Source organism: Hevea brasiliensis, chromosome 9 (assembly GCF_030052815.1).
Source record: "Hevea brasiliensis isolate MT/VB/25A 57/8 chromosome 9, ASM3005281v1, whole genome shotgun sequence".
NCBI classification, from domain to species: Eukaryota; Viridiplantae; Streptophyta; class Magnoliopsida; order Malpighiales; family Euphorbiaceae; genus Hevea; species Hevea brasiliensis.
In genome coordinates, this window is record NC_079501.1 from 95,771,745 (window position 1) to 95,788,573 (window position 16,829).

The following is a 16,829-nucleotide window of genomic DNA, read 5'->3' on the forward strand; positions in this document are numbered from 1 at the left end:
TGGAGATGTGAGGGAGAGGGAGAGGGAGAGTGACGGGTTGAAGAAGACTTTTGTGTTTTGTTTTTTTCTTTTTTCTTTTCTTTCTTTATGTCTTTTGTCTTATGGAAGACCCAAAAATCCATTTAATCTAATTTATTAATTATAATCTTTATGGCATCATGCATGATGTCATGCATGATGTCATTTTCCTTCACTTTTTCATTTTCTTTTTTTTCATTTATTTTTCTATTAGTTCTTTAATTTAATTCCTGACTCTAAAATTTTCTTTTCTCCGATTTTATTTGACAGTTAGGTCAGGAGTCAGCTCTCGGGGTCAATTGACCAAATTGCCCCTCGCCAGTTCAACCCAGTTTGCAAATAATTCAATATTTCTTCCGGCTCCCTGACCTAATTACTTGACTGGCTTAACTTTTCCACTATGTTCGTAATGGTCCTAAGGACCGCGGCGTCACATTTTACGGTTCGAAATTTGAGTTTAAATCGACTTCGCAGTCGTTCCTGAGAAAGTCACCCATCGCTATGACTCTTGGCTCGTTTAACTTCTTATGTTCTATTTTTCTTATTTATACTTAACTAATTGGCAATTACTAATTATTTGTGTTTATAGGTTATCTAGTTGTCTTAGATGTGGTTCTAATACCCTTAATTGTCCAGACCGATACCGGTCACCGGAACAGTGAGATCTACCAAGCTATGCAAACGGGGATGTTACAAGCCAAGCCTGAACAAGCTAAAATTTGGATCGGCTCGACTCGACTCGACTCAGCTCGGTTTTACATCCCTAAGCCCACTCTCTAGCATGAGCATTACTTTAAAGATTATATCATTCCTTTTAATTACAAATTATAATGAATCTTAAGATTTAGAGAAATTGAGATTGAACGGTAAACATTTTTGTATTTTAATTTTAATTAAATTCAATAGTTAAATTTTTATAAGAAAAAAACTTGATTGGACTTAAAATTAGACCTAATCAATTAATTTTGATTTGATTCAAAATCAATTTCATCAATTCAATTTAATTGGTTTCAATCTTATTTTGAAACTGAACTTATAATTATTAAGAACAAATTTAAAATTTTAGAAAATTCTTATATAAACTCATATTACTATAAACTTAAAATATAACCGTGAGAGACCATAATTTAATAGGTGGATTTCACAATATATTTTATTTAAATAAAAACAATCCTAAAATTTTATAGTCCTAAAAATTATTTTACTACCATTGAATTAAAGTTTGTTGGTTAATTTTAACTCTGCTTGATATGATATTTTTTATCATTATATATCAAGATTTTAATTATCTAAACTCAATTTACTATGAATTTAAAATATAAAATATATAATGAGATTTACTTATTAAATATATTAATCTTATATATATTTATATTTTAAATTTATAATAGATCAAATTTAGGCAAAAAATTTTCTTATACAACGTATCCTTATTATAGTTAGTAATTTTCTTCGGTTGGTGTAATTTCCAAGGTTCTTCCTTAACACAGCTTCATGTACAGACATTTTGCGAAGATTCCATTTCAAGGCCCAACGTCAAAATAGCACTTAATAAACAGCTAATGCAAGGAATTTGGGGTAGCCAAGAATTTATAAACGTGTGGACTTTTGTATCATAAGCTTCCCAGGGTTTGAATTTACAGTAAATCTTTCAGATAATTAAGCAAGAAAGATCATTTCAACAATTATTAAAAAAATAAAGTTATTAAATGGTAACACCTAAATTTTATATCAAGATAGCTGTTATAAATTTGGTATTATATAAGAATAAGTAGTAATTGTAATATTAAATATTTATATTTAAATTTATATATTTATTATATAAAAATTAATTAATTTTACATAAATTTAAATATAAATATTTACTTTAATGATTTTTTTTAAAAATAACTTTCTATAGAATAAATACCAATGAGTTATTTATAAATGATTTGTACAAATTTTAATTCATCATTAAATCAGAATTATATCTTGACAGCTTTTGTTCTAATAAAAATTACTTAAGTAAAATATATATATATATATATATATATATATATATATATATATATATATATATATATATATTCAACCTTATGGACCATGGCAACTAAGATTTGTAAATCAACATTTTATTAATTAACAAAAACACAAGAAGGGGCTGGAAGGTCCCAGACAATTATACTATTAAGGAAATTCTTGTCTAAACTCATCCATCATATACCTAAAATATAATTATATAGGATCTATATATTTAATAAGTGAACCTTGTTATATATATTGACCTTATTTAGTAACAGCTTGTAAGGTAACGTTTAGTATTTTAACCATGGTTAAAGCACTATCTCTTTTATTTATATTATTCATTGATATAATATTTATAGTAGTGTTTAGAGGTTGAGAGAGTGGTTTATGGAAATTTATCCCTCCTAGCTTATAGAGATGAGAGAGCATTTTGACTAGAATCAATAAGATAATACCACTATTTTTACATTTAATGGTTAATCCAATAATTATTTTTACTGAATACTTCTGCTTTAAATCACTATTTAAAAAACTAATTACTAACAGCTAATATTTAACCGTTAATACCTAGTAAAACAACTCACAGTTACTAAAACAAGTAACACTTATTAAAACAACTAATATTATCAAATATGACCCTTATACTTTGGATTCGTGATGGATTGAGTTTAAGTAAGATTCATACTACCTAATCTATTATTGATAAACTAACTAATTAATTAATTAATGAGGTCAAGACTTAAGAAAGGAGTTGGAAATAATTTAGGGATGATAACAAACTAACCTTAATTTTTAGGCTAATTTTCAAATGAAGGCTAATTTATGTTATAGTAATAATTAAACCTCCATACTTATGTTTGAATAAAGAAACATAAGGATATAAAATAAAATGAGTTTCTCAATGCACTATTTACTTTTAATTTTTTATTTAAAAAATATTTTTTAACTTATAAATTATTTTAAAAATAAAATTATTTGGTTAATAGCATTTAAATTTAATTTAATTTTTTTTATAAAAAAATTTAAAATTTTAAAATAAAAAAAATATATGTACTATTTTAAGTAATTAAGAGTTTGTTAGAAACAAGGCTAATATTGATTTTTAAATTATTATTATGATAATATAATCTTTTATGCTTCGTCAAAGTATAAATTTTAATTTATTTTAAATAATTTTTTTAATTTATAAAATAAGTTAAATACCTTTTAGTGACATTAAAATCATCAATATAATTATAAAATTTTAAATTAATTTTACAATCAACCCAATAAAATTAATTAAAGATAAAGGCAAGGTATAAAGAATTTCATTCTTATAAATTAAATTTAGGCTAAATAGAAAATATTTTCTTTATTTTTTTAATGTTGGTACTTAGAAAATGAGTTAATGATTTTTTTTAATTAAAGAAAAATTAATTTATTTAAAAGAAATGACGACTTGTTCTTTTAAAAAAAGAAAATTATTTTTAAATTTTAATAATTTTATTAAAATATAAAAATATTTATACATATATGACATAAATATATAATATTAATTTAATATTATAATCGAATAATAAAAAATATTTTCATAGATAATATTTTTTAAAAAATATTTTTTATATATAAATTATTTCTCACTACGAAAATTAACTTTTAAAATATTATTAAAACAATCCTCTTAAATTTTAAAATTAATAAATTTTTTAATGTAATAAACTGAGATAATAATATTTTAAATTTTTAATATGAATATTATACTATAAATGAAAGGGATAATATTTTTTAATATTAAACGTGAATCATAGAATTGGCTTTAATTAATTTTTAAATATAATTAAAAAAATTAATTTTTAAATAATTTTTTAACCATATTAAAAATAATATAAATAAAAAAAAATTCAAAACCTTGATTTCCATAAACCACGTGACAGTGGTTTCAATTGGGTCCCTTATCGTCTTCCCCTCGCCCACCACGTGTATTATCGTTGCGTCTTTGTTCCTTTCATGCTTCCTCTCTGTCATTTGAAAGGCATTAAAATTGTACAACATGAAAATTCAAGGAACCAACTCTCGTCTAAAAAAGTAAAGAGAAAAATTCCAAGGCCGTGCAAGAATATGTATATATAGAGAGAGGAATAGCCAACCCAAGCAGCCTATCTGCAGAGGTTGCTTTCAGTATTGTTATTGTGTTAATTATCTTCTTGCTCATTTTCTCAAAGCAAAAGCAACCCCAATACCCTCACGCTCTACAAAAGCAAAAATGAAGTTTGGTAAAGAGTTCAGTGCACAAATGGTGCCAGAATGGCAAGAAGCATACATGGACTATGATTTCCTCAAAACCCTTTTGAAAGAGATACAAATATTCAAGCTAAGAAACAAGCCACCAGTCACCCCAAGTTGTGTCCTAAAGAGAAAGCTAACTCTGTATAGAGCTTTCAGTGGCCTAACGCAAAGAAACAACAGCCCCAAGGGCTCCTCCACTTCTTCTTCTGACATTGAAAGCCAAGCCATTTTGGTGAATTCTTTTAACCGTGATGGCTCTCAAAGCTATGAGACTATGTTCCTTATGTCTTCGGATGAAGGAGGAGAATGTGAACTGGCTTATTTTAGAAGGCTTGATAATGAGTTCAATAAGGTGAACAAGTTTTATAAGGCTAAAGTTGAAGACGTAATGAAGGAAGCTGGCATGTTAAATACCCAAATGGATGCCTTGATTGCTTTTAGGATCAAAGTGGAAAAACCTACTCTCTGGTCTGATAGTTCTGCTGATATGACTCGTCTTGCTTCTGATGTTGCAGCTTCTGCTGCTACATTGGCAGCTTCCTTTCCATCTGGAGCTGGTGCAACTAGTAAGTAATTAACCTCTTATTATAATCTAATTAATCCTTGCTCTAGAGATCATTTGCTTTTCAGATAATTAATCTTGGGTATTAGTTTGCGATGAAGGTCCAAGCCAGCATGATGGCACTATGCTAGCTCCATTGGAGATACTAAACCAAGTCAAGATCAACAACACACATGAGACTCCCTGCTCCACCATCAAAGGCATCCTCAAAGTTCCACAGGAGACACAACTGAAATTCACCAGGGAAAATCTTAGGAGAGTTGAGGAGCAACTCAAGCGTGCTTTCGTTGAGTTCTACCAAAAGCTTCGTCTCCTTAAGAATTACAGCTTCTTGAATACATTAGCATTTTCGAAAATCATGAAGAAGTATGATAAGGTATATATATATATATATATATGCATGCATATATGATATAACCCAGATTTCTCATCTAATTAACTGACTAATAATTTCATGATTTTAATCTCACCTTTTTTTTTTTATTTGGCATTGCTAATATTAATCTCTGCAGATTACTTCAAGAGATGCATCAAAAGCTTACATGAAAATGGTGGATAACTCCTACCTTGGCAGTTCTGATGAGGCAAGCAGCTTTCTGGATCTCCATCTAAAGAACCCCTTTCGTTTAGTTTAAATAAAAGAATTATGATTTCATGGCCATATATGTGTATATATCATATAGGTAATCAGACTCATGGTAAGGGTTGAAGCTACATTCATTAAGCATTTCTCAAACTCAAATCGCAGTAAGGGCATGAGGATCTTAAGACCAAATGCCAAAAGAGAAAGGCATAGGACAACATTTTTTGTGGGTAAAATTTCTGTTGATATAACAACTGCTCTGCTTAATTACATGTAAATTCAGATATCTCTATGGTGTTGAGTCCTTTTTTATTGGAAAAACTCTCAGGTTTTTTCTCTGGCTGCACGGCAGCTCTCATAATAGCTCTTATTTTGATCGTACATGCCCGCAATATCATGGATAATCCAGGAAGAGAAACATACATGAAAACCATGTTTCCCCTTTACAGGTAAACTGAGTGATTTAATTTCTACTTCCCAGAACTCGATCAAAGCAATAGAGCTTATCTGATCATGCTTAGCTATGGCCCATGTCTTTGACAAGCTATATATCTTGCAGCTTGTTTGGGTTCATTGTCCTGCATATGCTAATGTACGCTGCAAATATATACTTGTGGAGGCGATACCGAGTGAATTATTCCTTCATATTTGGTTTCAAACAAGGAACAGAAATGGGCTATCGAGAAGTTTTCCTTGTCAGTTTTGGTGTTGCAGTACTAGCACTAATCTGTGTGCTCTTAAACCTCGACATGGAGATGGATCCTAAAACAAAAGATTACAAGCAATTAACTGAACTTCTCCCTCTAAACCTGGTTATTGTAAGATTCTTCAACTAATTCTACTCTTCTCAGCTCCATTCAACTTCAGAATTTCCAAGCGAAATTCATCATTTTTCCCCATTTCTCTGCAGCTTCTACTTATCCTATTGTTCTTGCCATTCAATGTCCTATACCGCTCAGCTCGCTTCTTCTTGCTCACATGTGTCTTTCATTGTATTGCAGCTCCTCTCTACAAGGTCAAACATTGTAGCAGACTTGAATAAAATATGAAACTTAAATTAATTTTTGGATTTCTAATTGTCTTGTAAATTTCTTCTTCCATTTCAGGTTTCACTCTCTGATTTCTTCTTGGCAGATCAACTAACCAGCCAGGTTAGTTAGTGACCAATGCTATATTTCAGTCTAAAAAACAACCCTTTTCTGCAATAATATGAGAATAATAAATTCCAATCAATGTACTGATATAGGTGCAAGCCATTAGAAGTCTGGAGTTCTACATCTGCTACTATGGTTGGGGAGACTATAAACAAAGAGAAAACACTTGCAACACCAGTACTGTATACAACACCTTCTACTTCATCGTTGCTGGGATTCCATACTGGTCTCGCGTTCTTCAGGTTACATATATATAACCATTAAAATCATGATTTGTACCAAATTTTTTTTGAAAAAATTATTAGCTATATATTGGCTAACATGTTGTTTTATTATCAATTTGTTTCAGTGCCTACGGCGCCTGTTTGAAGAGAAAGATCCAATGCATGGATACAATGGATTGAAGTATTTTGTGACAGTAGTAGCGGTTTCCCTGAGGACAGCTTACAGTCTGAACAAAGGGGTTGGTTGGAAAGTAATAGCTTGGATATTCTCAGTCATAGCAGCAATCTTTGGAACATATTGGGATCTGGTTATTGATTGGGGACTTCTTCAGCGCCATTCCAAGAACCGCTGGCTGAGAAATAAACTCCTTGTCCCTCACAAAATTGTGTACTATGTAGCCATGGTTAGTAGCTCTAAAGGAATTATTATTATTATTATTATATTAGAAAAAAAATTTTCTAAACTTAGTCTATGTCTTGATTTTGTCATCCGCAATGTTGTGTTGCAAATTTCATATTTCAAATGTTCTTGTCTAGGTTTAAAGGGCGTGTTATCTTACATTGACTAGATATAAGGTAAAAGTGTTAAATATAAAAATTCAGACAATGATTCTCTTAAATTAATTTTTGGAGTTGAGTTAGACCCTTTCTATTTTCTTTACAAAGTCCCATTACATGATGTTTATGTTGTCAAGAGTTCTAAATATAAAAATTTAGGCAATCATCCCTTTAAACTAACTTCTGATCCATTACATATAGATTCCATCATATATATTTTGTTAATAACTAAATTGATATGATCTGCAGGTGTTGAATGTCTTGCTGAGGTTTGCTTGGTTGCAAACCGTATTGAATTTCAATTTCTTTTCCTTGCATAGAGAAACTTCAATTGCCATTGTTGCTAGCCTGGAGATCATTCGACGTGGCATATGGAATTTCTTCAGGTAAATGCATGCAAGAATGCAAACTTGGAATATTCTTAACAATGCAAAGACTTGGCTTATAAAACCTCTCATTTTCACTAAAAATTCAATGGTTTCATCATTGATAGGTTGGAGAATGAGCACCTGAACAATGCAGGAAAATTTCGTGCATTCAAATCCGTACCACTACCTTTCAACTATGACGAGGATGATGACAAAGATGGATAGCTAGCTGTACATTTATCAACCTGGAGAATTTAACACAGCATAGAAAACTAGAAAAATCATACAGAGAAACGCTTTCTGACGGGTGAAAAAGTAAAAGATAACCCAGCAGGTTCTTTTCATATAATTGGCTAACCGACGTTTTTGACAAGTAACAGAAACAAGAGGAAAAATAATAATAATAATAATTAAAATAAAGAACCCATTTTCAAAAGTGCCTTGTGTTCTTAACTGTATATTCATGTGCAGCTACTATTTGTTTGATTTTTGGTTTCTCTGTTAGTTAAACTTTCTAGAAGATATATACTTGCCTTTGATCTATTCTAATTTGTCGTTTTAACGTTAGATAAAGCAGATTAGCAGAAACAGTCAAATACTTTTTTTTTTTTTTGGGAAAAAGAGAAATTCTTTAAATCATGATGAATGATCAACCCTGAAAATATTTTTGCAGTCTGATCTGGTCATTAGGATAAACAACGGCAATAATTTTCCTATCACTTGCTCTCACTTTCTCTCTGGCCAAACAATTATAATTTTAATCAGTGAACTGTTTAATCCCTCTCATTATTTTAATAAAATATTTTTTTAACTCAACTATTTAATCCATGATTTGAATAGTATAATTATTTAGTCCCATACTTTTAAATCACGATCAACAATTCAATATACTACTATTATCTCTCCTTTAACTAATTTGAGTAAAAAAAAAATAACGAGAGAGACTAAACATTTCCTAGAATAAAAATAAGAAGATTACATAACATATTTCTCAAAATATAGAGACTAAATATTTAATTTTATTAAAATATAAGGAGTAAATAATTATTTTTCTAATTTAATTTGTAATTTTAGTAAATAAATCAAGTGAGCACAATTCAATTTAAAAAAATTAATTATTTTTTATTTTTTATTAGATTTTATTGTTAATTAGTTCTGTTTTTTTAACGATTGAACCAAATATTTCAGTTCTTTTGTTGGTTCAATTTGATTGTAATTTTAATAATTTAATTTTCAATTCTGAACCAATTGAATGCTCACTCTAACTAAATGCTTCGAATTAAAAAAAAAAAAAAAATTAATCCCTTCTCCAATACTTTGAATTCTTTTGTTCCTTTCCTATTTATCCTGCTCCACATTTTAATCAATATGTAGTAGTAACAAGCAAGGAGAGTGATATAAAAAATGATAAAGGTCAGGATGTGACCACCGAGTGATTCAACTATGAATCATCTCACTCAAAAGCCAGCCTTTGCTATCTTTACCATCAGTCAAGCAATTGGCAATCATCAACATCAAGAATGATGTTATTATTGGATTTTTTTTTCTATATATGGCATTAGTGATGCTATTCTCCCTAGTCAATTCTATATTCAATTCAATGTCATTACTGATCGGAGAGATTATCAAAACCAGTCTAATTCTTACAGAACCACAGTCCCAAAGAGGCTTTTAGTATTTGGAGTAAAGTGTAAACCATATTAACAAGCGTAGGATCACTCATTACTAATTAGCCTTCCATACTAGAGCACAAGGAACAAATATGACAAACAAGAACTTGCCAGTTTTACAATTTCCATGCCTCCTAATGTCTTGCTCTCATGTTGAGTTATGAACTTAAATCAATCATATTCAAGGGCTCAAGTATTTGTAGCACTCTAATGTTAATAGTACTATGTAACCAGGGATAAAAGGAAAAGCTACATTATCCTGCTTTAAGCTCTGCTTAAGTACAGTTACTACCATAAGCACTAGACAACATCACCATACAAGCTCCAACTAGTTGTAGGGGTTTGCAATTTTCTGTTTAAATCCAAAAATTCGATTCAATCGAATTGGTGGTTTAGTTCAATTTGAGATTTTAGATCATTTCAATTTTAGGTTCAATTTTTCACTTGCTTAATTGAAAAAAAAAAAGAATCGAGGCCTACTTTTTTATAGGACTTACGTATATTTTGTCCAGGTCCAATCAATAGACTAATCCCAACCCTTTCCAAGCTTGCTTACTCTTTAATCAAACAGTAACGATATTTGTCTATTTGATTCGGTTTGATTATTCCTTGAATATTGATTTGGTTTGATCTAAATTATAAGGTCAATCAGTTTTTCAGTTTTGCTTAATTGATAATCCATTAATGCAACAAAGCATAAAAACAACTTGAGGGTTGCCTCTTTAAAAATCTAGAATATGGAGAATTATGTTAGATTCTCCAACAACTTTGTCAAGGTAAAATATTTGCAACTGAATTGATCATGGAAAAGAAAACAGCATCTAGATCTAACACAATTGATCTTGGAAAATATGTTCCCCAAGACCATAGCTTGGGGAAAGCAGGGTCTTGTAACAAATAGAAAGGGGGAAAAATTGTAACTTAATTTTGGCAATAGCAAGTGGCAAACGTGTTTAACAGGATGCACATGTTCGTTGACAGGAAGCAGGGTCTTTAAATTTCTCTCATCTCTCCCTCTTTTTCATGTGTGTGCCTGAACATGTAAGCACACCATTTGTCCTGCAAGGTTCACATGATAAGATGAAAACTGTAAGCTAAAGCAGCAACAGTCTCTATCATTCACCACTCTCCCCAGCACATATTCTCATTTCAAATTAAAAATGTAAGACATTGGCACTAGGTTTAGACATTGGCACTAGGTTTACTCTCTCTCACTCGATACAATGAATATTTCCACACGGGACAATCACAGTCGAAAGGGTACTTGGCTTTGCTCTTTCCCCAACCTACGGTGAATTGCAACGCAAGCTCGTAAGGGAGCTTGCAACCTACAAGCTTAATGGGGGAGCTGCAATCTATTTTACAAGCGAGATAAAAGAGTCAAAATTTTCCACCCTTTATTCCTCATTCCAATTCATGCATAAATACACAAATTATGGTTCTTAATTTGGAATTATACACTTGAATGCATAATTAATTCCTATAATTTCTACAATTAAATCAAAGACATGGGAATAAATTAATGCCTAACTCCCTTACTGATTGAATTCTTCCAGACCCGCTTATTATGTTAGTGAGGGAATGAAGACTTGTTTGGAATCCCATCCTGTTGCTGGGATCATCTAGTGTGCCACTTGGGACCATCCAGTGTGCCATCTGATTCAGGTCTGTATCACACCTGCAAATAATGCAAATTAACCTGTATAGACCAGGTCAAAAGTATCAACACACTTTCACTTCAGTCTTGAACAACCAGATTGACAAAGATAAAAAGCAATAAAGCATAAGAAACAAACAGTGCGAAGCACAAATCCAAACAATCCTTATTCATATGTAGCAATCATTTGAAAGATCATGTCAACAATGATAGAAAGCAGCAATTGGACTTCCCAATACTATCTGCATTATAGAGTTTGTCATCTTGGTAAAGATTTTAGCAACTCCAGGCACAAAGAAATAAGTATCCACCACACATCTTCTGGTTGTTGCAAAAATATCCACCACTCAGCTTCTACCAGGATAACAGTCCCAGGAGTTGAACCACAGAGGAAAAGAGTGAAAGAACAGTCTAATTTTAGGTAAAATTTCATGCAGTTATGATTTTATCAGCTCTAAGTACCCATGTTGTCAGCATTCATAAGGAATATCCTACCACAAAATCAAATTTATATATTTAGCAGCATTGCTCCTCAGGAACTCCATTTTACCATTATATATATACACTCTTGTCTCATTAGCAAATAAACCCGTAAATCATATCACCATTCTCAAGTAAACATCATCACCATTGTATCAGAAAAGTCAACTGGTAAGAGTGGTGAAATTCACTGGCATTCACAGAAGTATGATTGAGACAATAACCCAAAGATTCTACTAAACAAGTAAACCCAAAATATAACAAAATGTGCAACTGAGATATGCTAGTCAGCCAAAAACATATCACATAACATAAAAATGATTGTTAAATGTAGATTCACGTGAAAGTAATCAACACCATTCATTTGTTCTAAACATTTTCATCGATCACCTTCTCTTGTTAACCCAATACCCATATCGATTAAGGAAGTAAATCTTAATTCCTAATATGTTCTATTGCATTAATTAGTTCAAATTAGCATAAACAAACAGAATTTGGCTTTCAAGAAAGCCCCCAAAACAAAAAATCAACAATCACCTAACCATCTCATTTACCATTCGTCGAATCTTTGGAATCCACAACTATTTCTGTTTCCTCCTCAGCCACATTTGATTCTGATCCTTCTGACGCCTTTTCGTTCTCCAATTCTTTCATGAACTTCTCTTCTGCATCCTTCTCCACCCGCAAAATAGGCTCGTAATAATCGGCGTGAGCCTGCATACACTTCCTCAACGCCGCAGTCGCATCAAAGCACTTATCTACAACATTCTCCTTGTTAGTGTCGGCCTCTTTGATGCAATTCTCCCAATCTATAAAAACATCTCTGCATCCACCCCCTTTCATGAACAAACAGAACCCACACTCTCCCTCCTCTTCCTCCTCCTCTTCCTCAGTGGGTTTCGTTTCTTGATCTGATTCATCTGGGTTTTGGGTGCCAATTGAAGAATTTGTGGTTTCTTTTGACAATTCATCCTTGGAAGGAATATGGGTAGCTGATTCTGGGGCTTTGGGATCCGAAGAGGTCATGGCAGGGTCTGATGAGCCAGAGGACGAATCGAGGTTGTGAAAATCAGTTGGATTCGTCGTTGACGTTGCCGTCGCCGTCTAAGAAGAGGGTACAGAACCCATGACCATAGCTTAAAACCTCCTTAAAACCCTTGTCTTGGGAGCTGACCGCTGACCATTTTTTATTGTCCACCCGACCATCGATTTAAAATTAAATTAAAGGTAAATTACTATAACATCCCTATAATTTATTAAAATTAATTATTTAATCTTTATTTTTTAAAACACTTTAATAAAATCTGCTTATTTAATCTTACAAAACGTTAGTTAATCTTATACATTTTAGTCTTATAATTTTAACTATTTATATTATTTAGATTTGTTCAATAATATTAGTTAGGGGAGAGCAGTTTTCGGTTTAAACCAAAAAATCAAATCGAACCGATTAATTCGATTCAATCGGTTCGGTTTTAAAATTTAATCAGTTCGGTTCGGTATATAATTTTGATAATTTCGATTAATCAGTTCGGTTCGGTTATTTTCATAAAAAAATCAAAAAAATCGAACCGAACCAAAATTATTAATATATATAGGAAATAAAAAAAAATCAAATCAAATTGAATCTAACCGAATTGAACCGAACCGAAATCAAAGAAAACCGAACCAAACCTTAAGATTTTTGAGTTTTGATTTCTATTTTTTTTGTTTTTATGTTTTTATTATTTAGATTTAATGTTAAAAATATGAAATTTTATAAATTTCGATTTGATCGGTTTAAAATCGAATCGAACCGATATATTATCGGTTCGATTCGATTCGATTTTCTCTTATCAATCGGTTTGGTTCGATTATTAAAATTTTTAATTTTTAATTTTTGGTTTTATCGGTTCGGTTCGGTTCAAAACCGAACCGACCGTTTGCACACCCCTAATATTAGTTATTATAGTAATTATTAACTATTTTATTACCTATTAAATTAACTAATAGTTGATAATTTATTTATACAGTAAAATAACTGGCAGTTATTAAAATAGTTGAAAGTTATTAAAATAGATAATATTGTCAAACGAGACTTTAATGTAAAAGTATTTAATAAAGATAATTGTTGACGTAAGGCCTATTTGGCATTACTGTTGAAACTGCAGTTGAAAAAAATCACTTTTTTAAATATATTATTTAGAGAGTATTAAAAAATAATTAAAAATTAAATTTGATCAATTTTAATCATAAGAACACTAAAATAACAAAACAAATTTTTCCAAACTACTTTTTTTAATAGCATCTAAAATGATGCTTTTATTCAGAAAAATAGTTTCAGCCTCTGAAACTCAATGCCAAACAGAGCTGTAGTTATTAAATATAAAATAGTTACATCATCTTATTGTTTTTTATCAAAATATTCCTTCAATCTCTAAAAGTTATGAGGAATAGATTTTTATGAACCACTATCTCAATATAAATAATATACTACTGAATAATATAAATAAAAAAAATAATATTTTTACTTTAATCAAAATATTAAATACTGTTTCAAAAGTTATTGTCAAATAAACCTTTAATTTATATAATTTTAACTATTTATATTATTTAGTCATTCTGAATAAGGTTAAATAAGTTTATTAATATTTTTTTATACAAAAATTAAACAAAAGTAATAAAACTTTGACCTTAAATTAATTTAAATTATATTTTGTCAAATTGACTGTATTCATCAACCAAGTTAATTAATTAATTAACTTTTTTATTAAAAAACAAACAATATTAATATGGTTCGATCATATCATTCTTATAAATAGATTTGATTTGCATTGAATTGAGTTTATTGCTCAAGTTAATCCAAAATTTCATAATTTTTTAAAAGATGTTCTTTTCATATCAGGTTAACAATTTTAGAAGATAAATCATACCATGATAACAAAAAAAAGAAAAACTTTCATTTAACCTCAATTTAAAGCTATTAATATTCCATAAAAAAATATCAATATTAGGCTCTGTTTGTTTCATAAAAAATATTTTCTTTAAAAATATTTTTCTAATTTTTTAATGTTTGAAAGTACTCAAGAAAATTAATTAACAGAAAATATTTTTCTAATCGAAAAAAAAAAGATTTCCATTTTTCAAAAAAGAAAGTCATTTTCCATTTTCTAAACTTTAAAAATTTTATTAAAATGTGAACACACTTATACATACATGAAATAAATAAATATTATTAATTTAATATTACAACCAAACAATAAAAAATATTTTTATAAAAAATATTTTTTTGAAAAATTTTGTAACACCCCTAATTTTTTTTAAATTTATTATTTTTGGGCAAATATTGATGTTTTAATTTTATTTAAATTTTAAGAAATTATTTGAAATTTTTCAGATTTTCGAAATCGGGTTTGATTTTCCGAAAATATAAAACTTTGATGATTTTTAAAAATTAATTTAAAGATCACGTGGCAAAACTAAAAATGTATTTGGAGTCTACAAATTTTTTTGAGTTTTCTAAAATTTTTTCGGAATTTTTGGGCCTCGTTTTTGGTCCCAAGGCAGAGTAAAAATTTAAAATTTTATATTTTGAATCGAACCGGCCGAATCGAACCGGACCAGCCTTCCTTCTTCCTTTTTCTTCTTCCTGCGCGCGTCCCGACCTTCCTCTCTTTCTCTCCCGTTTTCTCTCTCCTCCCGCCCACTGGCCACGACCACTTCCCGCCACCCTAGCCGCGCAAGAACCCCTAGCCGCCTCAGCTTGGCCGCTCAGAAGGCCGGGCAAGCGTCGCACGAAGCGACGCGACCCTTCGACTTCCCGGTCGAATTCCGGCCGATCCGGCCACCAATCGGACCTCGTCTTGTGTTTAAATCCATCTACTCGTCGAGAGCTTTCCATAGACACTAAGAACACCGAAATCCATCAAGCGGTTTGTCCAATTTTTTGCCCGGGAAGTTTTAGCCCATTTTGACTTTTGGGCAAGATTTCTCACAAACCGTGAACCCCACGAAAAAACCGAGAGTACCAGAGCGCTCCACTCGTCGAGAGCTTCGCGGCAATATAAATTTCGAAATTTTTCGATACCGTTTTTGAGTGGGTCCCACGGAATTTCGCAGTATTTTTCAGAGCATTTAATGAGCTTAGAAAATTCTGTAAAATTTATGTACTAACCCCCGTATTGTGGGCTTCGTGTAGGTATCTTCAATTCGCGGAAATTCGACAGTTGTCTAGGTTCATGAATTTCCTACGCATGCATCGACTCACCAAAAAGTCTCCGAATTGGATCAAGGTTTTGGCTACCCCACCATTGTCAGACATCCCAAGCGCGTCCCGAAGTCAGAATCGGCATAGGTAAATCCGAACTTTACTTTTTCGTAATTTTCTAGTGCTTAAATGGGATTAAAAATCCGTAAAATATTCGTGGTAGCTCAGAAAATTATGATTCTTTTTGCAATAGTCTAGAAATATTGCTAGGGACCGCGGGGCAAAGTTTTAAAATTTTTAGAGCTTATTTGGGCAGTTTTTGCAAAAAATGATCAATTATAAGAACTAAACTGTAAATTTACATATTGTGATTGATGACTGTTTGGATGGGCCAGGAGGGGCTGTGTGATATGATTGAGTTGTGAGTGTATGAATTGTGAATATAAAAGTGCGTTTTGAGCCCTTTTGCAGATTGGGTAGGTCTTAGGTATAGGAGAGACTCTGCCGGATTTTCGGCACGACTTAGGACGTATTTGGTCTTTTCTTAGTTTGTATTGAGTCAAATTTATTAAATGATTGTAATAAAATTGTTAGGTAAGCCGGGACAGCCTTCTTCCTCCGCCTAGCCGTCACAGTGATTGCTGTCAAGTCTGTGAGTAAAATATTAATTTTAATTGTAATTTCACTATTATTATATGTTCAAGTATGCTCATGCATCACTTATATGTATATATCTATGTAGTTAAACTTTAGGCACGTTTTATGTTGCATTCACAACTGTTAAAGTGCCATGGATGTTGTTGTGGTAATTTGGAGCAGCGTGCGTGCGTTGGCGTGCGTGTGATGTGGTGTTGGCTATGGATAGGACGGGTAGTCACGGCTTGAGATCTTCGCTGGGACCTGATCCTTCGGGGTAGTCACGGCTTGAGTTCTTCGCTGGGACCCCAATTTGGTTTATTAAGTGAAAGTCCGGCTTGAGTTCTTCGCTGGCACAAGTTGGATTTAAGAGAGCTGTATAGGGGATTAGCTCCTATATATTATGATTGATATTACTGGGTGTGTGAGTGCTCCAAATTACCTTTTTGCTGTTATGATGAAAA

At 31.3% G+C, this 16,829-nt stretch overlaps 2 protein-coding genes across 5 annotated transcripts; one reads left to right on the forward strand and one right to left on the reverse strand.

Annotated features, from left to right (window-relative positions):
* Positions 1 to 4,264: 4,264 nt before the first annotated feature.
* LOC110673797 (phosphate transporter PHO1 homolog 3-like) lies at positions 4,265 to 8,035 on the forward strand. 3 transcript variants are annotated; one of them, XM_058154217.1, is made up of 13 exons: positions 4,265 to 4,403; positions 4,437 to 4,819; positions 4,962 to 5,225; positions 5,362 to 5,433; positions 5,533 to 5,662; positions 5,761 to 5,881; positions 5,992 to 6,250; positions 6,343 to 6,447; positions 6,539 to 6,583; positions 6,679 to 6,828; positions 6,936 to 7,214; positions 7,618 to 7,754; positions 7,862 to 8,035. In XM_058154217.1, the coding sequence occupies exons 1-13, from the start codon at positions 4,265 to 4,267 to the stop codon at positions 7,959 to 7,961; spliced, it is 2,184 nt and encodes a 727-aa protein (XP_058010200.1). In that variant the 3' UTR covers positions 7,962 to 8,035. The 3 variants fall into 3 exon arrangements, with proteins under 3 accessions (XP_058010200.1, XP_058010198.1, XP_058010199.1); XM_058154215.1 differs by having other exon boundaries at positions 4,265 to 4,853; positions 4,939 to 5,225; XM_058154216.1 differs by having other exon boundaries at positions 4,265 to 4,853; positions 4,951 to 5,225.
* Positions 8,036 to 10,778: 2,743 nt separating this feature from the next.
* Positions 10,779 to 12,743, reverse strand: LOC110652461 (uncharacterized). 2 transcript variants are annotated; one of them, XM_021808065.2, is made up of 2 exons: positions 12,098 to 12,743; positions 10,779 to 11,084 (listed from the first exon to the last, which is right to left on the reverse strand). In XM_021808065.2, exons 1-2 carry the CDS (start codon positions 12,567 to 12,569, stop codon positions 11,068 to 11,070), a joined length of 489 nt encoding a protein of 162 aa, XP_021663757.1. In that variant the 5' UTR covers positions 12,570 to 12,743; the 3' UTR covers positions 10,779 to 11,067. The 2 variants fall into 2 exon arrangements, with proteins under 2 accessions (XP_021663757.1, XP_021663759.1); XM_021808067.2 differs by having other exon boundaries at positions 10,779 to 11,105; positions 12,098 to 12,740.
* Positions 12,744 to 16,829: the final 4,086 nt, after the last annotated feature.

Excerpts from the sequence above, each read along its gene's own strand:
- LOC110652461 (XM_021808065.2), bottom strand. The coding sequence starts at position 12,569 with ATGACCTCTTCGGATCCCAAAGCCCCAGAATCAGCTACCCATATTCCT.
- LOC110673797 (XM_058154215.1), top strand. The coding sequence starts at position 4,265 with ATGAAGTTTGGTAAAGAGTTCAGTGCACAAATGGTGCCAGAATGGCAA. Across the intron at positions 5,882-5,991 it reads ACCATGTTTCCCCTTTACAG|CTTGTTTGGGTTCATTGTCC; the intron begins GTAAACTGAGTG and ends TATATCTTGCAG. Across the intron at positions 6,448-6,538 it reads TTGCAGCTCCTCTCTACAAG|GTTTCACTCTCTGATTTCTT; the intron begins GTCAAACATTGT and ends CTTCCATTTCAG.